The 27,152-nt window shown below is 38.5% G+C and overlaps 1 protein-coding gene across 4 annotated transcripts in view; it reads left to right on the forward strand.

Annotated features, from left to right (window-relative positions):
* ABCA1 (ATP binding cassette subfamily A member 1) overlaps positions 1–27,152 on the forward strand; it is a 151,150-nt gene that overhangs the window by 36,207 nt on the left and 87,791 nt on the right. For all 4 annotated transcript variants that reach the window (XM_077475186.1, XM_077475187.1, XM_077475189.1 and 1 more), the window contains exons 3-5: positions 112–205; positions 10,042–10,183; positions 11,906–12,018. In XM_077475186.1, coding sequence (XP_077331312.1) covers positions 112–205; positions 10,042–10,183; positions 11,906–12,018 — 349 coding nt within the window. The remainder of the gene's footprint in view (positions 1–111; positions 206–10,041; positions 10,184–11,905; positions 12,019–27,152) is intronic.

Below are 27,152 nucleotides of genomic sequence, written 5' to 3' on the forward strand. Positions count from 1 at the left end.
ACCTCTTCCTGACCCAATTTAATTTTTTGTTCTTCTTGACAAAATCCTTGTTATCTATAATAGATAACAGAAGTATGATAAATTCACATACTTTTTTGTTTTTTCTTACAGCTGCAGCTGCTTGTTGAAGTAGCTTGGCCTCTCTTCATCTTCTTCATTCTGATCTCTGTGCGACTTTCCTATCCACCCTATGAACAACATGAATGTAAGTATTAAAGTGTAAAAGTATTGTCATGTATTGCCAGTATTATCATGTATTCAAAAATTAAAGTTATAAATGATATCATAAATAGCGATAAACTTGTGATATTGATACCTGTAAACAGGGCCACTGTTAGGAATCAAAGGGCCCCATACAGCCTACCTGACAGTTAGTGCACTAAAATCATTAATAGAGGACACAAATACAACATAATTTACAAAATTCCTGCTAAAGCAGTAAGGGGAACATGGACAGCAGGGAAGATGGGGGTGGCATTTACTGGAACCAATCCCCTGTAGCAGTGGCTGCTGGTGCTCCAAATTTTTTTTGGGGCGGGGGGTGCAAAAAAATAGGAAAATTCAGAAAAATACTGAAAAAAAATCAATTGTAGCCTCACTGTGCCCATCAATTGTAGCCTCACTGTGCCCATCAATTGTAGCCTCACTGTGCCCATCAATCGTAGCCACTGTGCCCATCAATTGCAGCCTCACTGTGCCCATCAATTGCAGCCTCACTGTGCCCATCAATTGCAGCCACTGTGCCCATCAATTGCAGCCACTGTGCCCATCCATTGCAACCACTGTGCCCATCCATTGCAACCACTGTGCCCATCCATTGCAGCCACTGTGCCCATCCATTGCAGCCACTGTGCAAAACAAATGCAGCCACTGTGCCCCATCAAATGCAGCCACTGCATACACTACCCCCCATAAATTATATACACTGACTATCCGCATTACATTTGCTTGTCATGTATCTGTCAGTCAATAAATGTAAATTTTTATTTTACATTTTTAAATATGTAGGTTTATGCTTGCCAGTTTGATTGTACAATCTTCTTTAGATCTGCCAACAATGATGTAGTGTGAGATTCTGTGTAATGGATACAGATAGACTATATTGTTTAAGTGGGGCTTCTACCATATAGTTTTGTCTAAAGGACTGACCGTGTATTTTTTTATTGGAATTCTATACATAACAAAAGAGGGACAGCTTAGAAGGAAATTAGGAAATAGAAATTTGTTTCAAAAAAGACAGTCCCTCTAAATGATTTGGGAGTTTTGGATGAAGCTATATTCATTTCAATCAACCAAATCAGTGTGCAAGAGATTTTTTAAACCGCATGATTTTTGCTTGCAAATAATTGGACAATTGAAGGGCAACTTCAATCTGCTAAGGGGACCTTCTCTTAGCAAGGTAAATTCCATTTCCCCTTTAGTAAATAAATTCCAATGCTCCTGAGTTTTCAGAAAATATAGGGGAATCATTTAAAAAGCAGTGGTGAAGCTATGTGCTTTACAAATGTGCCCTGGGATACTGAAGCCAAAGAGAGCAACAGAACTGAACAATGATATTGCAAAAAAAAAAAAAAAAAACAAGAGAGGAGAGACTGGTCATTTTAGGCTTCATGTGCACGGAACGTTTTTACAACCTCTCCTGAACGATTTAACTTGACAGATAGTAACCGACATTTAAAACATCAGTTTTGTTGGGCTTACATAACGCGTTTGCGTTTAGACGCATTTACAAGCTGTTACAGACATTTAGCATTTCAAATGAACGCATTTTTTTGCGTTCCAACTGCCTATAAACAACCCCATGTACATGTAAAGATAAGATGAGAGAGTTCAGGGGCAGCTGAAAAAAAAAACCGCTGAACTGCTCGTAAACGTTCGCTTACCAGCAGCAGTGTACATGAGGCCTAACTTGTCAGAGCATATGACCTACTCTGCTGTAATCATTGTGCTTTTCCTGGGGTTTCACATAGCACAGAGCGGATAGCTTTATTTACTGTTCGTTATAAATGAGCCAGCCCCTTTTATTTTTTATATATTTTTTTGTTTTCTGTCTGTTTGATTCCAGCATATAAAAAATAAATCTTTTGTTTGATAGGAGAACATCCCATGCTACCATTAACGCTTATTTTTAGTAACACGTTGTAAATGTACCTCGCTTGAGGACACGTCAAAACATGCTTTTGCAGGTGCTCTGGGCTTTTCATGGAAGCAGCTAAGTGTTTCATATATTAAAGGCACATTTTGTAAAATTGTAGTACAGTATCTGTAGGATACATAGAAGAATGAGTTAAATATGTTTTTTTTTTATATTATTATTCTTTGATATCTGTCGCTGGTCCTTCAAACTGGTCTACAAATGTTCTTTCAGCTGTTTTCTACAGTGCATAGGAGTGATTTGCAATTCTTGTTGATTCTGACAGACTACCAAAAATGTTCAGCTTTCCTTCTCAGTAACACCATGACCCAGTGCAAAAAGCTATCCTGTTACAGTGACCTGCAGTGTGCCACGTTCAAGGCTTAAATTGAGTGTTAGTTATTGGACAGTCATTTTAGGCTGCCCCTCCTTTAAAATGTGTGAACATTACTGAGAATGTTGCTACTGTATATGGTTTCTTTTTAACTGGAAAATGTGAGCTTAGAATAACTTTTATACTATGTAATTTACCTCAACAGTAATGTTTGAGGGTTTTTAGTTTAGAGGCTACTGGTTTGGGTGCAGAAAATCTAGATTCTGAACAAACCGATTCATACATAGTTGAAATGTCCTTTGATTTGGGCACAATTTCCTCAACGCAAGGTGAGACAGGTGAGACATTCGTAGTTCCTAATGAAGCAATTAATGTCCCTGGTTCTACTCACTAGAGTAGCAGATGTGTGTGTAAGGCCCCTTTCTCACACGGGAGGGCCTCTGCTGAGCAGGTGGATGGCTGGTCCCATAGATACAGCCTGCTCTCCTCTGTGGGCAGTCAGATGTAAACAGACCGCCTGTCCATTTACACCAGACTGCCATCCAATCTGCTAGACGGAAGAGAAACAGATCCCCAGCTGTCTGTTTTTAGTGGATTGGATTGCACGGACATGTGTCCTTCTACACCCACCACTCCATTGAGGAGAATAAAGGGTCCAGTCGAGTCCACCTGAAAAACTGACAGGCGAACCGGATCGGACCACTAGTCTGAAAGAGGCCTAACACAAGAATTTATATTATTATTGAAATTGGCATAATTGGGCATAAAGTAACAACATCAATGCTGACAAAGAAATGCACCTATTTTGTGTATATTCAAAAGAATCTATAAGACAAGGTCTATGCAATTTAGCATAACCAGAAGGAATGTGTTGCATAGACAATTGGCAAGTTATCAAATCACTGAAGCCAAATTAAATGAAAGACTATTCCTGGGAATAAGTGCAAATTCATATAGAGAAGCCCAAATAATTATATATATTAGGTTGAGAAACTGATAACCTAAACAAAAAGTGTCATGTGCCACCCCAAATAGCAAATCTAGGGATATGTAGAACTTGGTAGTGCCCTAAGACTTAAGAGATCACAAATGGCACTGCAACCTAAATACATTAGATCTAAAAAGACAAGAGGAACTGTTCAAGATCAAGTATGACCTGTGCCTAATGGACAGCAAGTAGAAGATTGCACCTGCCATATAGCCTAAATATTGTTTGTTATTTTTTCAGGCTCCTCTGTGGTCATTGATTAGTTTCTTATATGGAAGTGTTTTATTAATCGCCACCTTTTGTTTTGTAAAATGGGCACCCCAGCTTGGTTCCATCGTTTAGCTATCAGCTTCTTAGCAGTAAGCAATAACTCTTGCAAAAAGGTGCACAGATGCATGCTTATTTCTTAAGAGTTTAGTTAATCACTAAAAAAAGTGAACACCCTGCACACTCCCAACCCGCCCTTCGTGGTCCATGCATCCCGTTGTATGAGCAGTTCTGACTGGTCAGCAGGGACCGGGGGAGGACATGGTCTAGAAGGGTGTAGGGTGTTATTTGCCCTTTGCATTTTTTCTGAGCTAACCCTTTAAGCCCTTGTACACACGGTCGGATATTCCGACAGAAAATGTCCGATCGGACCGTGTTGTCGGATAATCCAACCGTGTGTGGGCTTCATCTGACTTTTTCCATCGGAACGTCTGACCAACAAAGTTTGAGAGCTGGATATAAAGATTTTCCGACAACATGATCCAATCGGACTTTGTCCGATTGTTTGTAGAGAATTCCGATCGGACAAAGTGCCACGCATGCTCAGATCAAATTCCTAGACCAAAGCTATTGGCTACTAGCCTGAACGTAGTCCCGTCGTAACTAAATAACATCATCACGTTATGAACGATCGGATTTTCCAAACAACTTTGTCCGACTGTGTGTATGCAACACCAGTTTTGGACAAAATCCAGATTTTGTAGTCGGAATGTCCGACCGTGTGTACAAGGGCTAAGACTTGGGAGGGGGAAATTAACTAAAACTGAAGAACTCAAAATCTAGTACAGGTGTGCATTATAGCCTTATTATAGGCTTACCTATAGGTACAACTTGAAAATTGAGGTTTCCAACCTCTTTAAGCTTTGTGGTTTGGTTAAGCAGAGTGTTTTTTATGCAGAACTGCACAAAATTTTACCCCCTCCAGTTTTAGTAAATCAACCCCATGGGTGAATCAGCAGACATAGGAAAGCTAAGGTGCTAGTTGTTCCATGACATACAAAAGTTATTATTTGCTTCCAGTACAACATATGTGTATTTACATGTTGGCCTAGAGTTCCCACCATCTGTCAAACCTTGGCTGATTCAAACTGATTATATGAAGACAAAATCCAAGTAAAGTAGAGATTATGTTAATTGGTTGAATGCCTGTTCTTGACCCCATCCCTTCTGTAATCCAAAGCTTCCCCCATTACTCCCTAAAATCATTTTTACGGAGCAGGTCTTATGGACAAATGCTCACTCAGTTTACTTTGTTCTGCATTTTATGTCTTTCACAAGAACTGGAATCTAATCAGGAAAAAAAAACTCTTCTGGTTTGCGTTTTTGATTGGAGCTTTTCTGGCAGAAAAAAACACTAAATACTCCTAAACGCACCTCTATATGAGTATTTTTTTTCTGCCAAGGGAACTGGTGTTTTTAAAACCCTGGTGTGCATGGAACCTTAAATTTCCAATGCAGTTTTAAATCTGATTGGTGGTCGTGAGAAACCTTTTAGAATTTTTTTTTTTTTTTTTTTTTTTTTTTTTTACATTTAGATTTCTGAATATGAAGTACAGCAAAGGGCATGCAGTAGGTGTATTTGAGGTCCTTTTCTGCATTATAGATAGCGGTTTTCTTATCACCAGATTACCAACAAAGGCAGCAAGTTAAAGTACTACATCAAAGCTTTTATAAAGAAAAAAAATAAAATAATAGTAGGTATTGTGCTCCCTGCATACATGTGAAGGTATAATTTTGACTGGAGTGTACTTTTATTAAAAGTCATTGCATATTTTAAATGGTGAGCAAGGACAGCTGTATTACTACTTACAAAATTGCCTAATTCCATCTAAAGATATTCTGTTTACTCATACATCAGGTTTTATCAGTTCTCAGTCACTTTGACCTGTGCAATCAACAGATATCTGATGTTTATAGAGAAAACAAATTGCTCAAAGGTCCATCACTAACATCGCTTATGTTAACAGCCTGTGCAATAAAGAACAATTGCTGCCTTCCACCAGTCACATACAAAGCTTTGAAAGAAATTTGATGCATGATATTAAGTATCATAGCTGCCTTTCAAATGCATCTAATTGCTGCGTGTCTTCATTTGTCAGATGGCAGATTTATAGTTACTCTGATCTTTTAAGTGGTCATTTTGTAGACAGTAGGAGGATAGATTGGAGAGGACATTTGAGCTATTTGAATTAAAGTAATTGTAAACGATCAGCTTGTAAAATAACCTATTCAGTTTAAAATAGAAATGAAATGCAAAACATTTTTGTATAGGTATAAAAAAACATTATACAATAATACCTCGGATTGCGAGTAAAGCGGTTTACGAGCGTTTTACAATACGAGCTATTATATTTAAAAAATCCTGACTCGGTTTGCAAGCGTTGTATTGCAAAACGAGCAGGATTCAAGCCAATTGGGTGTGCAGTACCACATTTGGCCAGCGGTGCGGGGGCGCCGGGGACACTCAGAAACACTCGGTTTGTATCCAAGCAGTATCCGAGTGTTTCTTAGTGTCTCCTGCGCCCCCCCCCACCTCTGGCCACATGTGGTACTGCATAAAATAGCAGTGGTTGTGGAACAAATGATTTGAGTTTCAATTAACTCCTATGGGGAAACTCGCTTCTGGAACTAATTATGCTCGTAATCCAAGGTACTACCTTTTCCCCCTTTTTTTTATAAGTGATCACATTCCCTCTGTTCTCAGCTGCATAAGAGCCAGGGGGAGGAGAAACAGCAGTACACTGATCTTCTCAATGAATGGCTGTGCAGCGGGAGCGTGTCAGGACAAGTCTGATCATTGGAGGAGAGTATACCGAGTTCCCAGCAGAGCTAGAGAACTGACCATTCTCTTCTGCTTAGTGTGGTCAGTTTTAAATAGGAAAGAAAAAGGGACTAGCAGGAACACCAGGTATGCAATACAAAGAACGGGATACTTTCTCATACAAGTCCACGGTACAACAGGCACATACCAGGAATATGAAGTGCTTAGGTAACAAACACTTTAATCCTCCTCAAAGATGGCATCATACACCTTAAATTTACTACCATGGTATAATACCGGGGTTGCCATTGATGGCATCCTTTTAAAACCTTATCTGGCAGTGTCTGACCTCAGTACTTTTGAGTCAAAGACCCCAAAGAAGTTTGCCATAAATAAGTGTCAGAAAAGTGTCTGAATTCCTTATATCTATACTTGTTCACTTGTCACAGATTCAGACACAATTGAAACAAAAGCATCAGAAAAGAAGGCCAGCAACAGCAGCCTCCATTTTCCTCTCAGGACAGATTCCTTTTGAGTGATTATTGCATGTATGTAGAGGTGGAAATACACACCATGATCTGTGATCGGTTTGGGTACCAGTGATCCCAAACAAGCAATTCTGCACTTTTCTACTGACTGAAGATTTTGATGTAGCATGACATAATGTGACATAATGTGACAAAAAAAGAAATTGAGACATACAGCTGCAAGACAGTGACATTTATGTTTCAATTTTATGAGAGGGTTTAAAGATACAAACGACTGTCAAGAAATTTCCACGTTGGAGTTCCCAAGAGATATGCCAAGCCAACAGGTGATTCATTCCACCACTATAAAATGAAGCATATATTTGTGGGTTTAGTTGGCTTTCAAGCTACACTCTTGCTGATGAGCTCATGAAAATGAAAAAAACAACAGCATTGTGAGATGCTGATATCTATCCAGTTTCAAAATATAAGTTGATTTTAAAGGTGATTTATTTTTTTTTTTTAAATAATAAACATATCATACTTGCCTCCACTGTGCAGCTCGTTTTTTCAGAGTGGCCCCCGAACCTGGTCTTCTGGGGTCACCCGACGGCTCTCGCGGCTCCTCCCCACATCTGATAACACCCTCGGCGAAGCACTTCCCTAAGGGGGTTACCTTGCGGGCACGCTCATAGGATGCATTAAGGTGAAAAAACACGAAGGTTTACAACTCCTTTAAATAGTTTTGGCCTTTATTTATTGAAATATTGAATAAACTTAAACTCAAATCAGATTCAAGTGTTTAACTCTTACTAGAAAATGTATGAAGTTCTCTTTTTGCTTGGGGTGGTCAGCACGCCCTTTGTCACAAAAACCACCTACAATTCATTTGTAGTCAACGGGAATTAAAAAGGTCTACAAAATTAACTATAGCACTGAAGCAATGTCTGAGACCTTTGACCAACTGTCATGTACCAAGAGCAGATTTTTTTTTCTGGACACAAAGTCATGTTACTCATGTACTTTCTCAGAAACCCGATTTTTTTTGCATCAGCACTGTTTACCAGCTGCTGTTGCAACAGGCAGTTTGATCTAGAGTGATCCACATTGTTTTGCAACTTAAAGTGGACACGGCACACTGTGTTTTGAAATGCCATCAATTAGGTTATAGTGTACTAAAGCCAAATGTTTCCTATTTCTGGGAAAATATATACTGATCACGTGATTGGCGTAGAAATCTTGAAAGCAGGTGTAATATGGAATCATGAATGGGACAGTCTTAAAGCCGTATCATGCTTGGTTGTGGAAAAGTAGAGTCTCACTTGCCGATTGCTCTCAGTGTCATGCACTTGGCAAGTTTGGGCAACATTGATGCCTACCCTTGAGGGCGATGTGTGGTTGGGATAAAGTTCTGTGCTCCTAAGGCATAAATGTTGAAGCCCATTTAAGGTGTCATGCCAGACATGCCTTGAATTACAATTTTATTCTTAAGTTGGTCAAACACTGGTAGATTTTCTTACGGACGTTCATATGAAAAATCTCATCAGTAGATTCCATAATGCCTAAGGAGATTGGATGAATGACATTCCAAAGTACTTTATTCTGGAATTAATAAAATTTCCCAAATGTATGAGAAATTTTTTTGTCCTTCAAGTTTTTCCATCATTTAGAATGAAAAAGTAAAATTTATTTTCGAACAAAAATTCTATTAGTGTATGGCCAACTTGCTCCCTTCCAACTCCAGTGCTATATGCTAATATAGATGAAAATGGTCACACCCATGGTCAAAAGCATCCTCATGCAGACTTCCAGTGCCGCGTAAGATGGGGTGTGTCTAGCCAGTCCTGTTAGATTCTAAAATGCAGTGGGCAGTGTGGTCAAATTCTGGTGCCTATTGGGCTGCATATTAAAGCTGGCCATACACCCATAGATTTCTTCATCCATGCATTAGCGTGGATGGAATAATCTCCTGCTGTTGTGCCAACAAGACCATCCACTAATCACATTGTGGCTGATTCATTGTGAACCGGCCAAAATTTACTCCGTGTATGCCCAACTTAAGACATACTTAACTTGAGGCAAGACTGTGATAATGTGGGTTATTAGTACAATATCTATAAACATAATAAATGTATCATACTGAGAGCATCAGACATTTTTGGTCTGGTATGGGGGTCTCAAAACTACCGCATGCTGCAAGATTTTAAGCAGCCCTCTAATGTAAGATGGGGGCACACAAAACAAAAAATATAGGGAACTTTATGGACTTTACAGGCACCAATAGAAAAAATAATGGGTACAATAATAATGGGGGCACAGATGTTAAGGGGGAATCGGATGTAAGAGGAACTCCGATATAAATGGTACTTTTTTTTATTATTTTTTTTTTTTTTATAAAAGGTACTTTGATGGGGACTCTGATGTAAGTTGTTGACTCTGATGGGCTCAAGTTTATTTGAAATTCCTTTGCTTTGTTTTACCGATTTTTTTTATTTTTTATTTTTTTTTTTTTTTCGGTTTTTGTTGTTCTTAATGGTCTGCTGATTACAAAGAAACTCCAAGTAAAATGTATTCATTAATTTAAATTTGATATGTTCATTTACAAACTGATTTTTTTTGGTCTGTGAATATTTGTAAAATTTACGATGAGACCTTTGTACTGAAATGTTTGGAGATCCCTAGTCTAGATTGTAGTTGCATTATCCTACAGAATAAACTTCATACATTGAACAAGTTATTTATGCTGGTTAGCTGTATTCAAGATGCAAGTTTTTCAGAGTATAAAGCAGATCAGACCTCTTGGGAAGCTTGAATTTATGTCTGTTAACATTTGCTAATGGCCATAACATTTTCATCAGGGTCATATTTAATATGCAAACATTTTCCAGCTTCAAAGGCCTGCAGCAGACTCCATAGTAATGAAGCACTAGCCCTTCCAGCTGTGTTACCATTAAGCAAGCATACATGTTGATTTACTTTACTGCTGCTCCCAAGAGGTTATTTATTTTTTCAAGTTTAACATTTTTTAGGCATTTATATTGTTATTATGTATTATTTATTATTTGTGCTTATTTTGTGTTCTGCCAACAGGTCATTTTCCAAACAAAGCAATGCCATCTGCTGGGACATTGCCGTGGATGCAAGGCATTATCTGCAATTCTAATAACCCATGTTTCCGGTACCCGACACCAGGGGAATCACCGGGAGTGGTTGGAAACTTCAATAGGTCGATGTAAGTTACGTTTATTTGCTATCACTTGCATGATAGTGAATAGGAAGTAGTCTTCTATTTCCAGCATTAGTCTGCTACAGTTATTCCTAATGCACAATGTTTATAGATGTGAAGGCGTGCCCCTAAAAAATGTGTAGTATTCCTGCAAACAGTGTTAAGTCTGAAAATCTTTAAGTTCTTCTTTCAACTCAGACAGAACGCTACCTACAACTAGCTAAATTTGGAAGAAGATGTTGTTTGTGTGGTTTGCCATAAGAACTGATACACCAAATGTTGGGGATGCAGCTTCACTTGTTTTGAGAAATAAAACAATTTTCACCTAGACAGTTATATGCCTTGTAATGATTAATGATCAAAACCCCATTGCACATTCCTACTGGCTGCTGCTTTTTTCAACTTTCCATCTATTAAATCTTCTGCCCTTTAGGATAGTAAAATATATTTTTTCTGCCAGTAAATACCTTTTACAGCCCACTTCCTGTTTCTTGCCTAGGCTAATGACATCACGCACAGCTCTCTCTCACTCTTGTGAAAGTTTGCCTGGAAGGGAGGGGGGGTGAGTCAAAAGAGGGCCAATGAGAGCTGCAGAGCTGGAGGTGTGTGACTGTGTAAATCCAGGAAGTGAACAAGCAGCAGCTTCAGCTGCCCACAGTTAAAATTGATACAGACAGACTCAGTGGAGGGAGATTTCTGCAGCATATTTGGCAAGTACAGAATCACAGTTTATATAAAATACTCAAAGTGGTTGGAGGAAAGCTTCAGAGATATTTTTATTAGAAATTATGTGAGCAGACAGCCGCTTCTCTTTAATATCAAACGTCATTCTTGAAATCTCAAGGGGGTTGATTTGCTAAAGGCAAATAAGCTGGACATTTTGCAAGTGCAGTTTCACAAATTTTACCCAAAGCTTAATGAATGTGGTAGAGCTCAGCTAATTTCCTTGATTCAATCAGGTGCAAACAAACATTCTATATTTTTTCTTTGCACCTGATTAGGTGGTAAATACAAAATAAAGTGTCACTGCATTCAGTAAGGTCCAGGGAAAATGAGTGCAACTGCAGTTTCAAAGTGCACAGTCTATTTGCTTTTACTGTATCAACACCATAGATACCTATGTGCATGTAGCCCCAGGCTACATAGGACTTGTTGACATAAGTAGATACAGTATAAAACCCCAGCAAATACATATATGTAATTGCTGGACAGGATGTGAGCTATATGTTTAGTTCAAATAATTAGTCAATTCTAATTTTATTGTAAATTATTTTAAAATATTACACAAACTTAGACAAGTTCAAACATATATAAATACAAACGTACATAGGAGGCATATTTCTTTTATCGCACAGGGCATAAATACCTTTTCACATAATCATCAAAAGGGAAAGAAAGAAAAAAAATAATAATAAATTAATGAAATATTAATATACCTAATGATCAATGTGTTTACATTTTTATTTATAGTCCCCAATATGGGAGTTATTTACAATGTGACTTCCCCATGCTATGGATATTCAAATATTTACATATTCCTAAGAAGCAGTAACTGGGCTTCAGGACAAGCCCTTACTAATCTCTGTAGCTACAGACACTCTGGAGAAATTCATCCATAGTTTTTACAGCAAAAGCACTAAATTCTTTCATGTCAATTTAGTATGTAATTATTTTATCTTTCAGTTTTCATGACCTAATTCAGACATTGTGATTATTTATTCTTTACAGAGTTTCTCGCTTGTTCTCGGATGCACGGAAATTGCTGCTATACAGTCACAAAGACACCAGTGGGAAGGACTTGCACAAATTCTTGGCAAATTTACATAGGTTTCAGGGCACAGGTAAGCCATTTACTGTTTCTAATAAATAACTGTTTTATACATGTGATTTCACTGAAATATTACATGCTTGCAGATAACCCTTTAAATTGAGAAAGCAGTCCTGGGTGAATGCCATTTTTAATTGCAAGCATGTAAGTGAATGTCCACTGAAATGCTTTTGGATGAACCAAAATACCACTTTATGGACAATACTGTGTCAGCCTTAAGCCCCATACACACTATCAGATTTTCTGCAGATTTTTTCCTTCAGATTTACCAAAACCATATAATATGAGGGCAAACCTTAGGAGCTTCAATGTGTATGCAATCAGGGAGGCCCTTGCACTACATGGTTTTGGTAAATCTGAAGACAAAAATCAGCAGAATATCTGAAAGTGTGTATGGGGCTTTAGGCATTGTACACACGATAGGATTTTCCAACAACAAGACAGTGGATTTTTTCCCGAAGGATGTTGGCTCAAACTTGTCTTGCATGCACACGGTCACACAAATGGCAGAAATTCTGAACGTCAAGAACGCGGTGATACAACACGTATGACGAGCCGAGAAAAATGAAGTTCAATAGCCAGTGCGGCTCTTCTGCTTGATTCCGAGTATGCGTGGACTTTTGTGTGTCAGAATTGTATACACGCGCTCGGAATTTCCGGCAACAAGTCTTGTTGTCGGAAAATTTGAGAATCTGCCCTCAAACATTTGTTGGCGGAAATTCCGACAACAAATGTTCTATGGAGCATACACATGGTCGGACTTTCCAACAACAAGCACACATCCAACATCTGTTGCCGGAAAATCCTATCGTGTGTACTGCCCATTGGAGCCTCATGAACTCAAGGTTGATGCTTAGCGCATGTAGCATGATTGACTTTACTGCAATTATTTTATTATTAATTAATTATTTTTATTTTATAAATATTTGATTGTTTCAGGAATTGTCTTAACCCCTCCAGAATTTTATAGTATTGTATTAACTGTCCTCTGAAGAGACAGTAGACCTCTTCCGATAAATCAAGTGCTAATTCTACTTGCCACTCTCAGTAGTGAATGCTTTCATACAGGGTTCAATATACCTTTTGCAGTATAAGTAAATGAGAGGAAAAAGGAGATATATAAGGTGTTAAATAATTACAAATACAATCCATTGTATTTGCAATAGTTAGTTCTCTGTAGGGAGGTGAGCCTTGTGGAAAGTCTTCTTTTATCAACATCAATCAATGCTGCAATAGCATAGTGGATATCACACAATCAGTGCAGAGCAAAGGGCTATTGTTGTGCTGATACAGCTCATAGTTGCAAGTTACTCAGTTATTTAGTACACCTACAGTATTGATGATTTTACAGTACAGAGGTTGTACTTGATTTCTAAGCAGGTGCATCAATAAATGACTTCTGCAATACCAATCATTGCCGTGCATAAAAAGAAATGGGAAAATAAACGTGTTGTCCGTAGGGGCCAGTGAATTTTAAAGAGCAATGAAGAATGTAATGACTGATGGTTGCCCCCAAGATTTGTCATTCCTAACTACAATCAGAGTAGTCTTGTTGTTTATATTAGTGGGGGGGGGGTTTATCTGAAGATTAGGTGTTTTGCAGGTCGCTACATATTGTTAATCACCTCTGGGAAATCAGCAAATTGTCAAGTTTCCCGGAGTTGGGCTTTAAGGTAATTACCACATTAGCTAAAGCAAAAGATACAGGACAGCCGATTTTTCTTATGACAGGGTTGTTACCGAGCAGCATACTGGAGACCTATCCTGGTAGGTCACTTATATACTCGTAGTCTTAGATAATCCAAGTATTTCACTGATTTCAAGCGTCAGCCATTTGGCAGATAGAAACCAAAGACTTTTTTTAGGAGCTACTATTGAAAGCAGCTATTCTGTGGCCCATGGGCTGTTCAGGGGCAGTAGAGCTAAGCAGTGAAGCCATGAGAGGCTGAGTCTGATATTACATTTTGATAAAGGTTGCCTTTAAGGAAGCCTTTGAGATCACTGTAACTTTTATTTATGGAAGGTTTGTGTGGCTGTTAATACTTTGTAAAGGTGTGTGGATTGGTATTACAAAGATCTCTATTCCCTCTGATTCCCTCCTGTATTGAATTGTATTGTAATTGTACTGTCTGCCCTAATGTTGTAAAGTGCTGCGTAAACTGTCGGCGCTATATAAATCCTATATAATAATAATAATAATCTCTAAGCTTCCAATAGAAACCAATTGTATTCCAGCTTTCATTTTTTTTTTTTTTACATTAAGAAAAGCAAGAACCTTTGCGTATGTTGTGGGCAAAATAAACACTTTTTCTTCCAGTTGCACTTTGGTGAATGTGGCCTATTCTGTTAGTTTTTTGTTGCTATGCTGCACAATACAAGGATTCTGAAGAGACTTCGTACTTTGTAAAGGTTCTTAGTTTTGCAAAAATTCGCTATTTTATATTGCTTACGTATACTGAAAATGTATTCATGGAAAAGATTACATTAATCACATGACATTCATCAGTCGCTTAGACTGGTTTTTGTTCCGCTTTAAGGAAAGTCTTATGAAATCAGTGCTCTTTGTAAAGAGTAGAGATCACTGTTGTAAGCAGTACTGCTTGTTTTTTTGTTTTGTTTTTTTGCTGTTAATGTTATCAGAGTCACCAGTGGGTATAAGCAGAGCAGATATATTAATTTCGGATAACAGTAGTTGAGAATCAATTTATATCTCTTGCTGGCTCTAATGGACAGATTTTACTGCAATTGGTTTTGGCTCTGCCCATTCACAAATGCCCATAAGAAATGTTTCAGTTTCCCATAGCTAGACTCCAATTATTTATTCTACATTCTGGAGGCTGTACTGGGGAATGTTACACCATTGTTAAAGTGGATGTAAACCCTTACATATACCCAGCGAAGTGAATAGCCTCAGATGATACACAGAGATGAAACGAATCCTCCAATATAAGTTTTAAATGTATATTTGCTGTCAGCTTAATAAACTGTTTATAAAGTGCACGTCTTGTTAGAATTTTCTCTTCCTGATTTACCTGTGGGTGTGGATTCTTGCCATACACTGTGAGACAGCTGATTGGAGGAAAGGCACACACCTTCCTCCACATAGGCAGAGACTTGCAGAGCTGTGCTGTGAATAGACAAGCACTCTGCTAATCTATTTATAGCACCCACCCCAACGCAACATTCAGGTTGGTTTTAGCACAGTTGTCTGAGAACTTGTCAGAAGTTATCATGCTGATTGCAGAAGAATGGGGCAGGAGAAAGCCGTGTGACTTAGGGCTTCGAAGCGAGATAAGAGAACATTGCAAATATATGTTCCCAGCTAAAATTTCATGAATGGAGTTTTATCCACTTTAAAGCTTTATGTGCCATTTCACACAGGGGTGGTTTCAAAGTCTCCTGACTCTGAAGCCACCCCGTACAGTGTGGCTTGCAAAATGACTTCTGTATAGAATGCAAGTCACGCTGAAGTCGCCCCAAAGTAGTACAGGAACATTTTTCTAAGTCGGGGCGACTTGAGTCGCTTCTATTAGAACGTAGTATTGTACAGAATGGAGCACGATTTGTTAGGCGGCCTAACAAAGTCACCTGACGGGTCGCCCCTGTGTGAACTGGGTCTATAGATTACAGTTGTTGGACAGAAAGAAGCATTTTGAGTGTGTTTCTTACAAATGAAATCCAGGTGGCATACAGAAAAACAAATATTGAGTTTTATTTTTGTTGGCTTTTTGGTACTGAGAGCCTGAAGAAGTAGTTTTAGACACAATACTTTCAGTACCAAAATAAATGTAGATTAAAAAGTGTGCAGTCCTGCCCCTATAGTAAAACCTAACACTTAAAGAGTATTAGAGCAAGGTGACTTGTGGCTTGCAAAGGATTCCCACTTGCCAACTAATATTCACCTTACTAGAACTCCTCCATCACAGCTGGCAACTATACCTGCTGCTTCTGGATATGGGAACGCTAGATATGTGGTTCCCGTCCATGTGACAGTGCAGGTGTAGAAGACCAAATCACTATACCTGTACTTTCTCATAACAGCAGGAGTTATGTCACTGCTTCCCTGAGTCTCCGAAACTCCAGAAAAATATTACCCCTTATCATTTACTACCCCCTACACCCCTAACATAAATCTGAAGTTAAGGTATGGCAGTTTTTACACAGTTACATTGGTCCAGCTTGGGCCAATGTAAGTATGTATGTGCCAAACCTTGCCAATCTCCCTGGAAACTGGAAATCACCGTAGTAAGAACGGCTACTACTGTTATCTCCACTAGCTTCTGGGTCCCATGCTGAGTGGCTTCCCTGCTGCATTGTGAACACGGGAGGTTGCTAGCTCAGCACATGCAGCACTCAGGGACTACTTTACATTTTTTCAATGAATGCAAAGCTTTCTCTGAAATCAGCAAGACAGCAGTTTGGTAATGTTACCCAGAAGCTTGTGGATATCCCTATAGTAGCAGTAGCGGGGAGATGGTGATCTCTATGCTAGTGCCTACTACAGTTATTTCCACCTAATATGGGAATCCCACAGGTAGTGTACAAACATACTCACCTTGGTCTAATCTGGACAAATGTAAAAATGTCCGAAACTAAACTTCAACTTTAACAATGAAAAATAACCATTAACTTTTATTCTAGCACTAAAATGTAACCCCTAACACAGAATTGGACCTCAACTCTTAACTTAATGCTTGCCATTATCTTAACCATAGACTAACATAATCCCTAAAATACTTTATCACTAGAAGTGTCTGGCATCAAGTCTGTAAACTCCAAGATCTTAGCAAGCAAATCCACATTTTTAGCATAAAATGAACCATTTTGAATAAACAGTTATCGATCCTGTTGTCTCATTGAGCCACATCTTTTATAATCTGAGTTTAACCCAACAAAGTAGGAAGAGAGAACCCCACTCATAAGGAAGTCTGCAAGATATTAGTGCTTTCTTACATTGTTTCTGTAATATGTTTCATGATTACAAAGTAATACTGAGACATTGTCAGAATATTCTGAGACTAATCTAGTCTTTTATTTTAGTTCTCAGATATTTTGACTTAGTGTAGATATGTAGCAAGATGTTGTACGCTTTAGACTGTAATGCCCTGTACACATGGTCGGCCTTTCGGATGACAGAAAGTTGTTAGAAAATCTGATCGTTCAGAACGCGGTGATGTACAACACGGGCTATAAACGGGCCAGTAGCCAATAGTTTTCATCTCGTAATTTATTCTGAGTATGCATGGCACTTTGTCTGTTGGAATTGTCTACACACGATCGGAATTTAAACGATTAGATTTTGTTGTCGGAAATTTTTAGATCCAGCTCTCAAACTTTGTGTCGGAAAGTCCGATAGAAAAAGTCCGATGGAGCCCACACACGATCGGATTTTCTGACAATGCGATGCAATTGCACATTTTCCGCCAGAAAGTCCGACTGTGTGTACAGAACCTTTGTACCTTTATGACAAAGGCAGTGAATAAGTGCTGGGACTGATAATAAACCAAGCAGAAATCAACCTTTATTCTTCTTATTACATAAAAAGCTCATGGAAGTTGACTTGTGATTGGTCACTACACATTAGAGCTCTTTGCTGTCTTTTGGTAAATATCTTTAGTAAATCATTTCCATAGTTTCTGTTCTCAAAACTGGTTAGATCTTTTTGTTTGTTAATACATCTATTTTCATTATCCTCTGTTGTGTTGTATAGCATTTTTGCCTGTAATAGAAATTAATTAATGCATTTTGAAAGATGTTCAAAATTATATCATGTGTCATAATTGCATATCAAAGTTGCAATAGATTTGTATGAGTACTTAGAAATCTACTGCACAATATCTGCACATGTAAACTCTTGGTTCTAATGGTAGGCGATGCAGTGTTGAATCATTTGTCATGTACCGTATTTATCGGCATATAAAACGCACAAGTGTATAACACGTACATTCATTTTAAGAGGGAAGTTTCAGGAAAAAACTTACATTTTTGTATTGGCATATAACACGCACACGCTATTTGCACCCGATTTTCATGGTGAAAAAGTGAGTGTTATACGCCAATAAATACAGTAATTGAATGCAGTTCATCAGTCTTAATCGTGGAATGTGTCAATATATTTTCATGTGTAGATATGTTTAATTAAAAGTACTACTTGAACTGTACTGTAATTGCGGTGTTCCCCCCCCATACATTGTAAAGCGCTGTGTAAACTGTTGGAGCTATATAAATCGTATATAATAATAAAAAAATAAAAAACAAGAGTAATAGTTGCTTATCACAACCCTCCATGCCAGTAACCGGAATGCTACTGCATATGGTGTTATCTTGGTATATCACAACTGTATGCTCAGTTTGAAATACGACACAGTACTATAGCTTGAGAGGCACCATAAGACTTATGTCCTGGAGCAATAACCATGAGATAGAAAATACCTCAGAACATAAAACTTCATAGACTATGTAATGGAGAACTATGAATATGAAACTAAGACGAATGTCTCGCCCTCAGGGAAGCCCTTGCATACTAGACTGCAAGGAGACATGACTGAACCTAAAGTATAATATCAAAATGAGCTTCACATTTTTGTTGCATCATGTGTCATAAAACATTTAAAAAGCGAATACATTTTTTCAAAATCTAGGTACGGTAAGTATAAAAATGAAATGAAGGACGAGAAGAACCAGTCAATTTGGTGGAAATTTGGAAATAAGCTAGATGTATACTGATCACAAACCTCATGCTTCAAAACATCACAAACATGTGTGTTGTTGTTCTCCAGATAGGTAATCTATGGGCCTGTGTAAAGACCAGTCCCTGTTCACACCTATGCAGTTGTCAAGTTTTGGCCATTGCATGACCGTGCAGAAGAATCCCATTATTGTCTGTTGGACATGTTCACACCTACAGTGTGCTTTTGATTGACTTAAACAAAGGTGCCGGAGCTTATTTTGATGTTTGGCCAAAGACTTAGGTAGGAGCACATGAGAAATGGCAAAAAAAAAATGCAAGCACACACGTGTAGAGGTGTAGAGATTATTTCCACTGGCATTAGGAAACAGTAGGGATTAGGCTGCAAGCTTTTGTCATCGAGATTTTATCAATTTTTTTCCGAAGTTCACAGTCAAGAGGCAATCAGTAAATCTTCGGATGGTGATCTCGCTGGCGAACCTTATACATTCTTTGGCTGATGGGGCATGCTGAGGCTTGTTTTTCCTCCAAAGCTAATGGTCTACAAAAGGTTGAATGTCACCGTTGTGTACTCTTTGGTTATCACACACAGGAATCCACCAACTGTGCATAAGTTAAAATGCTTATAAACCTAAAAAGCTTGTGTTACCATACAGTGAGACCAATATTTTATGAAATAAACACATATGTTTTTGTTGCCGCTAAACCACTGTCATGTGTTCCCACATCCAAAAAATAGTTATTGTATGAAAAAAGTTTAGCGCAGAAATTGCAATTATGTGTGCAATCATATAAATAAATTATTACTGTGAATAAATGATAGGTGCTTAAAACCAACAACAAAAAAGGGTCTGTGTGATTTTTTAAGTCTGTATTTACCTTGCAATGTCATATAATGTGCAGAACCGATTGTTTGTTTGTATGTGTAATATAAATTTTTGTATCCTTCAGAGAACAGTATTTTCTACCTAAGTGCAATCTTGCTGTACGTACATTGGGTACATTAGAAAATACTGTTCCCTGTAGGATATAAGGATTCATATTATACATACAAACAGTTCTGCACATTGCTTCACATTGCAAGGCATATGCAGACTTACAAAAACAGACACTGGTTTTAATAACGCTATAATTTATTCAGTGTTAAATTATTAATGATTGCACACATATCAGAATTGTTGTGCTACACGTTTGATATAAGTTAAAATGCTGGTGATCAGGAATCATGCATACAATACATGTGTATATTTTATGGCTGTTAAATTTTTATACGAGTATGAGGGAATTCAGAGCCAGGTCATCCAACTGCTCAACTTATGGCACAACTTTGAAGGGTTTATGTTGATACTTATGCCCTGTACACACAGTCGGATTTTCCGATGGAAAATGTGCGATCGGATTATGTTGTCAGAAAATCCGATCGTGTGTGGGCTCCATCTGACTTTTTCCGTCGGAATTTCCGACACACAAAGTTTGAGAGCAGGATCTAAAATTTTCCAACAACAAAATCCGATTGTTTAAATTCTGATCGTGTGTAGACAATTCCGACACACAAAATGCCACACACGCAATAAACTAAGAGATGAAAGCTATTGGGTATTGGCCCGTTTATAGTCCCGACGTACGTGTTTGACGTTATCTCGTTCAGAACGATTGGAATTTCAGACAACTTTGTGCAACCGTGTGTATGCAAGACAAGTTTGACCCAAAATCCGTTGGAAAAAATCAGACGGATTTTGTTGTCGGAATGTTCGACCGTGTGTATGGGGCATTAGTGTGGTTTTCTAGGACATGCGTTTACCGGCCACTTTATTGGGTACACCTGTTCAATTGCTTGGTAACACATTTTTAATCAGCCAATCACATGGCAGCAACTCAATGCATTTAGACATCTAGACGTGGTGAATACGACTTTCTGAAGTTCAAACCGAGCATCAGAATGGGGAAGAAAGAAGATTTAGGTGACTTTGAACGTGGCATGGTTGTTGGTGCCAGGTGGGCTGGTCTGAGTATTTCAATAACTGCTGATCTACTGGAATTTTCACACACAGCCATCTCTAGGGTTTACAGAGAATGGTCAGAAAAAGAGAAACTATCCAGTGAGCAGCAGTTGTGTGGATGAAAATGCCTTGGCTACAATTCACACAGGCTCACTAAAATTGGACCATAGAAGATTGGAAAAACATTGCGTGGTCTGATGAGTTTTGATTTCAGCTGTGACATTCAGATGGTAGAGTCAGAATTTGTCGTAAACAACATGAAAGCATGGATCCATCCTGCCTTGTATCAACGGTTCAGGCTGGTGGTGTAATGGTGTGGGGGGATATTTTCTTGGCACGCTTTGAGTCCCTTAGTACCAACTGAGCATTGTTTAAATGCCACAGCCTACCTGAGTATTGTTGCTGACCATGTCCATCCCTTTATGACTACAGTGTACCCATCTTCTATATTTTGACCAGAGCTACTTTCTTGCTTTTTGTTTATCCCCTATGGCACAGTATAAAATTTACGTATTCCCAAATGTTAATTTTCTCAGTTGTACAAAGCTTGTAAAGGACTAACAGTTGCTCCATATTCGAATAGCTGTGAGCTGGAGAAGCAACTGTACTGATGACTGCAAATCAATCTCCAGGGCATTTGAATGCTTCTTGTATGTACGGAGGGAGGAGCCTCTGGTACATGTAAATGAATGTTTTGTAATAGCTACATTGTTGTTGTCTGGAACAAATTAAGCAGAACATCTTTAGATCTTTTTTCCTGCTACTGATGAAAACCCATTTGAAACATTACTTATTCTTTTGTAGTTCATTCAAAATACGATCACGGAAATATATAATTCTCTTTGCATTGTAATGACCAAGTTTCATGTTCTGCCTGGAGTTCTGTTTAAACTTGCCATTATTCTTTAGATAAAGCCAGCTCCAATAAATCTAAAGTTTCATAAGTTGTGTAGTGGTCATACAGTGGTGTAGTGGTTAGCACTCTCACCTAGCAGTAAGAAGGTCACTGGTTCAAATCCCAACCATGACACTACCTGCCTGGAGTTTGCATGTTTTCCCTGTGCCTGCATGGGTTTCCTCCGGGTACTCCGGTTTCCTCCCACAATCCAAAGACATGCAGGTAGGTTAATTGGCTTCTGTCCAAAATTGGCCCTAGAATATGAATGGGGACCTTGGATTGTGGGACTGATGTGGGTGTAGCAATGTACAGGGAAAGGGACAATTGTAGACACTCACTCAGGTTGAACTGGATGGACTGGTGTCTTTATTCAACCTAACTAACTATGAAATTACTATATCTATAAAATCTTTCCCCTAACATTTCATAAAGCCTGGTTCCATATGAAACCTATATTGTCATTATTAAGGGACAATAGGACACTGCAGGCCTTTATAACATGGAACCACCATATCATGGAACTTAGCATATAGGGATCATAATGAGCACATATTTCACTCTCTTGGACTCTAAAAAAACCCAGAAGAATCCTTGTTTCAAAGATTAGAAGTCTTAAAATCAAAACAGTGAAATCAATATTCCTATCACACACGTTCCTAGTATTTGTGGCTCATAAAGTAGTGGGTGCTGCAGCGATTACCAGTTGGGTCCTGGAAACATCAAACAAGCGTACATATTTGCCAGCACACCATGGATCGACAATGTTTCGTCCAAAAGGTTTAATGGAAAGAAAAAGAGTGCAACATTTCGGAGCCAAGCAGGACCCCTTCGTCAGGTATCACATCCCTGGCGAAGGGGTCCTGCGCGGCTCCGAAACGTTGCACTTTCTTTTGTGATGTGATTCTTTCCATTAAACATTTTGGATGAAAAATTGTTGATCCATGGTGTGCTGGCAAATATTTCCTGCTGATTATTAGCCGAAATCTCGCGAGATTTCGGGGTGCATTAGCCGCAATGTCTCCTGGGATTACTTGGACGAGATCCCAGGAGACAGTGCGGGCTTCAGCAGGAAATGATGCTGATCTCCGCAAGAGACCGCCCATCGCCGCAGGGGAGGAAAATAAAAAACTACGAATTACAAAAGGTAGATTAATAAAAAAAAAAAAACATGTGGCATTATCAAATGTGCGGTCTAGAGGCAACATAATGGGCAAATGTATTATTATGAGTGCAGAACCGCTTTAACCATTTTCTACTTTGTCCTAAATAAAAAAAATAGCTTTAGATATACTTTGAATAGAAGTGTAATATTAGAATGTATTAATGTAGTGCTGCTTTTTATGAAGTATAACAGAGCTATGATATTTCCTTCCAAAAAAATAAATAAATAATAGTCATCCTCCAAAGTACAATAGAGGTTGATTTACTAAAACTCGAGAGTGCAAAATCTGGTGCAGCTGTGCATGGTAGCCAATCAACTTCTAACTTCAGCTTGCTCAATTAAGCTTTGATAAAAAAAAAAAAAAAACTGGAAGATGATTGGTTTCTGATTTTGCACTGTCCAGTGTTAGTAAATCAACCCCAATGTGTTTGAATCGTGACATCTTGTGTGTCTTTTCCTTGGGCATGTTTGGTGCCACCACCTGCAGTGTATTCTGTAAAAAAAAAAGGTTGGCTTTCTGTGATGGCTTGTACTGTGAGATAGGTCAGCAGAATATAACCCAATACATATGATTTCCATCCATGAAACAAACCCCGTGGGCTTGGTTTAGTAAAGTGTGCATTGAGGTGAAGTGGAATTCTGTTTAGCTAAGTCACATTGCTTACCTTTTAATGAAGGATGTTCCACATTGTACAGGCAGCTAGAGCTTGTAGGGATGCTTGTCCTTTCCCTGTCTCAGAACTTCCATTGTCATAGCAGCATTGTCAGTTGGGGGTGGGGGAGGGGTGTTAGATTCACTAGTAGATTAAGATACTCCAAAAAAATTCATGCTGAACTCCAGCTACCACTTTATAAGCAGTTACAGCAACCTGTTTTTTGCGGAATAGCTGTTTTACCTGATCAAGCTGATCAATGTAAGTACCTCTGTCAGTGTATTAGTGATTCTAATGTGTACATCTAAAACCTGGTCTGTTGAAATACAACAGATGTACCGGTCAGGTCACAGGTGAAAATAAAGAAAGAAAGTTTTAGTAAATCTGGTTGTGGTTTAATTGACCTTCGCTTCACACTTTGGGTGTCCTCATCTTTGAGATAAGCATTGGCCACCTTTCTCTTTATTTATACTTCCACTGAATTAGCAGTTATGGAGATTACATACAGGTAACACACTAGGAGCTTGCGTTATCAGTTCCATAAAGAATTAGCTTTGATTGAGAACCTTCTAATAAATGAAGCAATTTTTACAAGGTTCAAAATTCTTCGATAGATAATTGCCTTCCCATATCAGATTTTTATACATAGGGGCCAATCTGGCATAGATGGCAAGCACATGATAAAAGATATTGCAAGCTGAGCAAATATTTGCCCTGTTACTCACCTTAGATTAGGAAATGCTGAGCAGCTGGAAGTAGATTCATTTATGGAACATTACTGTTGGTTTAGGTAAAGATGCCTTTATGTTTATGTTAGATAATATAGGTGACTATTGTTTGGTAATATTCCATGCTTGAAATGAGATCAAACACAGAAAGCTGACCCGTTTAAACACTTGTACAATTGGACTTCTATAAGGAACAGATATTTGCTTGACAAATGCTCAAAGAAAGGGAACAACAAGTTTTTGGCCTATTTTACAAACTAGCCAGTAACCTTTTTCTAGATGGCGAAGCATACAGATGTAGATTGTGCTATTTGAACCATCTAAGCAACACCTGCATTTGTGTATAAACGCTGGTTTCACATGATTACATTTTCAGTTTTTAAAGGCAGGCAGAAGACAAAAGGACTAGTCACCGGAGTTGCCTGTGGTCCTTCTGCAGCTCTGATCTTTCTCTATTACTGACTTACCATGCCTTGTTCTGCACCTGGTCTCTGTCTAGAGACGCCATCTTGTTAGAGTCAGGGCAACAGTTTGAATTCACCAAATCTCCAATTCTTTGAGATTCGCAGTCTGGTAACAATGATATAGATCTCACACTGCAGATATACAACTAGGAGGCTGTAGGCACAGAAATGCTTAGGCACACTCCTATACCAAGATATTTTTGAAGAGGAATTCTAGACAAAAGGTAATATTGCAGAATACTGCCCGGCACAATTGAAGTGGTTGTAAACCTCACTAATGAAAAATGAGCAAAGCACATATATCTGTAGTGTACTAATCTCTCTCCAAAGCTCTAAGTGTGGTTTCTCTCTGGTGCTTCGTTCCTCTGTTATCAGCATGTGCCAATTCTGAGAAGTTTTCCCGGCACATGATATAAATATTTGTTGGGAGGGGGAGCTAAGAACGGAGTTTGTTTATTCAGAACACAGTTCTTCTGCTGTGGAGCTGGCGGTCCTTTCCTCCAGCCAACTCTCTCACACTGCAATGGTAGTCTCTTCGTCCTCTCCTCTGTGCTCCTGACAGATGAAGAAAGATCTTTAACATGATCTGGTCTTTTGAAGGGGTATAGAGAGGAGAAGATAACCAAGATAACCAAGTAAAACCTATGTAGGAGGATTTGTTTCATCTCTGATTGGCTGCAATTCAATTTTCCCAAAAGTTCTGTTCAAGAGGAGTCAATCATTAGATCGATTCTTCTCAAACAGATACATCCATGGAAGGATGGAAATTCGGCTGGTCCCTGCTGAACCAGACAAATTTCGATCCATCTATGGCCAGCGTAACACTTTTCTGTTTCTAAAACATAGATCTTTACTTTTTGAGTTTTTGTTCGCTTTAAAGATAACTTTGGTTTTCCGGATGCAGAGCAAAGCAACAGGTTAAAGTGGCAATAAACCATAACATCTTAATTGCAGCTCAATGTACAGTTGCCTTGTCTGCTCTTTCTCTTCTTCTTTTAAAGCTTCAGTTTCTGCATTATGCTGGTCCAAAGATCCTTGTCACAGGTTTCCTCTTTTGGGGTGGCTCTACCTTGCAGGGTTCAAAGAAACTAGCATTACTTGCATGCGCCTGGCATATGAGGTGATCTTCCTTTCCTAGGCGAGGACAGAGGAAATGGGAACAATTTATCACTGCCCCTCCCCCCAAAAAATGCTTCAATGTTACATATATGTGGGGGAACAATAGCGGCTACTTTAGTTTTCAGGTGAAGGCCTGTTTTAGGGAAAGCATTAAACATGGCCATGACTGAAGGGCCTGTTTCCTTGTTTTTATTTTATTTTTTAATTTTTTTTATTTCCATTCAGCTTTTAGTTATAATATTTTGTTTTCTTCTCTGACTGGCAGATTTTTTACTTTTTTCTGTGTGTGGTCTTGATTATTTTTAAGCACAAAATTGTATAATGTTATTTTTTGCAATATGTTGCAAAAATGTGTTATGACATTTGCTTTCTTAAAATGCAAAAGGTGCCTATGAAAACAAGCAACAGTCTTTATAATTAGACCACACACTGTGACACGTTCTGAAGTGGTTTATCTCTGCTTTCTACTTAACATGTTGGGTTCCCTTTAGAACACCAGGCTGGTTGGTTTACCTCCCAACTGCTGTTTCAAAGCATTTATCCCCACCCTAAACTACTAGTATGTGTAAACTTAATTTGCTGTTGAAACTATCATTTACATTTTTGTTCTGTTTGCTTTAGTGACACAAGTAGAAATACCACCGATAACCCCAGCATCGATTGTGTTATTTTTGCTGCAAAGCTCTGCTTGCCAGATGCCGTGAAACTATTAAGGGATTATTTTATCTTTGTGTCTTTGCAAATGTTTGTTGTAAAGAGTCATTATGAAAGATTATATGATACAAGTAAATGATCTTTGGGTAACCATTGTATAACTTCATGTAGACACCTGTAGCTGATATCCTATAGTAGGGATCCAATGAGTATTTTCAGTGCTATAAACCTTAAAGGGGAAAATTAACAATGGGGAAAAAACATAAGTTTTGTGGTGTAATTATTGGTACATGCAGTGAATTATCAATGTTTTAGGACATAGAACTTGTTGTGGTGTGACACCAGCTACACCAAATTATGTTAAAAGCACTACGTGACAGTTTCAATAAATGTCTGATTACGTGTGCCAAAATAAAGTAGCGCCAATGTTCTAATTAAAAAAAAAATACACCATTATCTGAGTGGCATAGATACTGTATTGAGAAAGGTCCAACAGCGAGGGTCGGGAGGTTATATAGACAGCCAACAATGGGACGGGAGAAGGAGGACGTTTAGGATGATCCCAGTAGAAGTTAGAAGTTACTTCATACATGTGCCAAAATCCTGTCACACCACCATTGGACTTATTTACAAATCGGTGCATGACATTTTTATCAATTTACCACACTAGTTAGGTGGACATATAGAAATTGGCCCCTTGTTTGGCTTGCACCAGTCTTTGTTTACCCCCCCCCCCCCCCCAAATGTGCAATATGTTACAAACCACTGTGGTCTTGCAACA

The sequence above is a fragment of the Lithobates pipiens genome, unplaced genomic scaffold, assembly GCF_037356315.1.
Source record: "Lithobates pipiens isolate NorthernLeopardFrog02 unplaced genomic scaffold, aLitPip1_a1.2 Scaffold_13, whole genome shotgun sequence".
Lineage (NCBI taxonomy): Eukaryota > Metazoa > Chordata > Amphibia > Anura > Ranidae > Lithobates > Lithobates pipiens.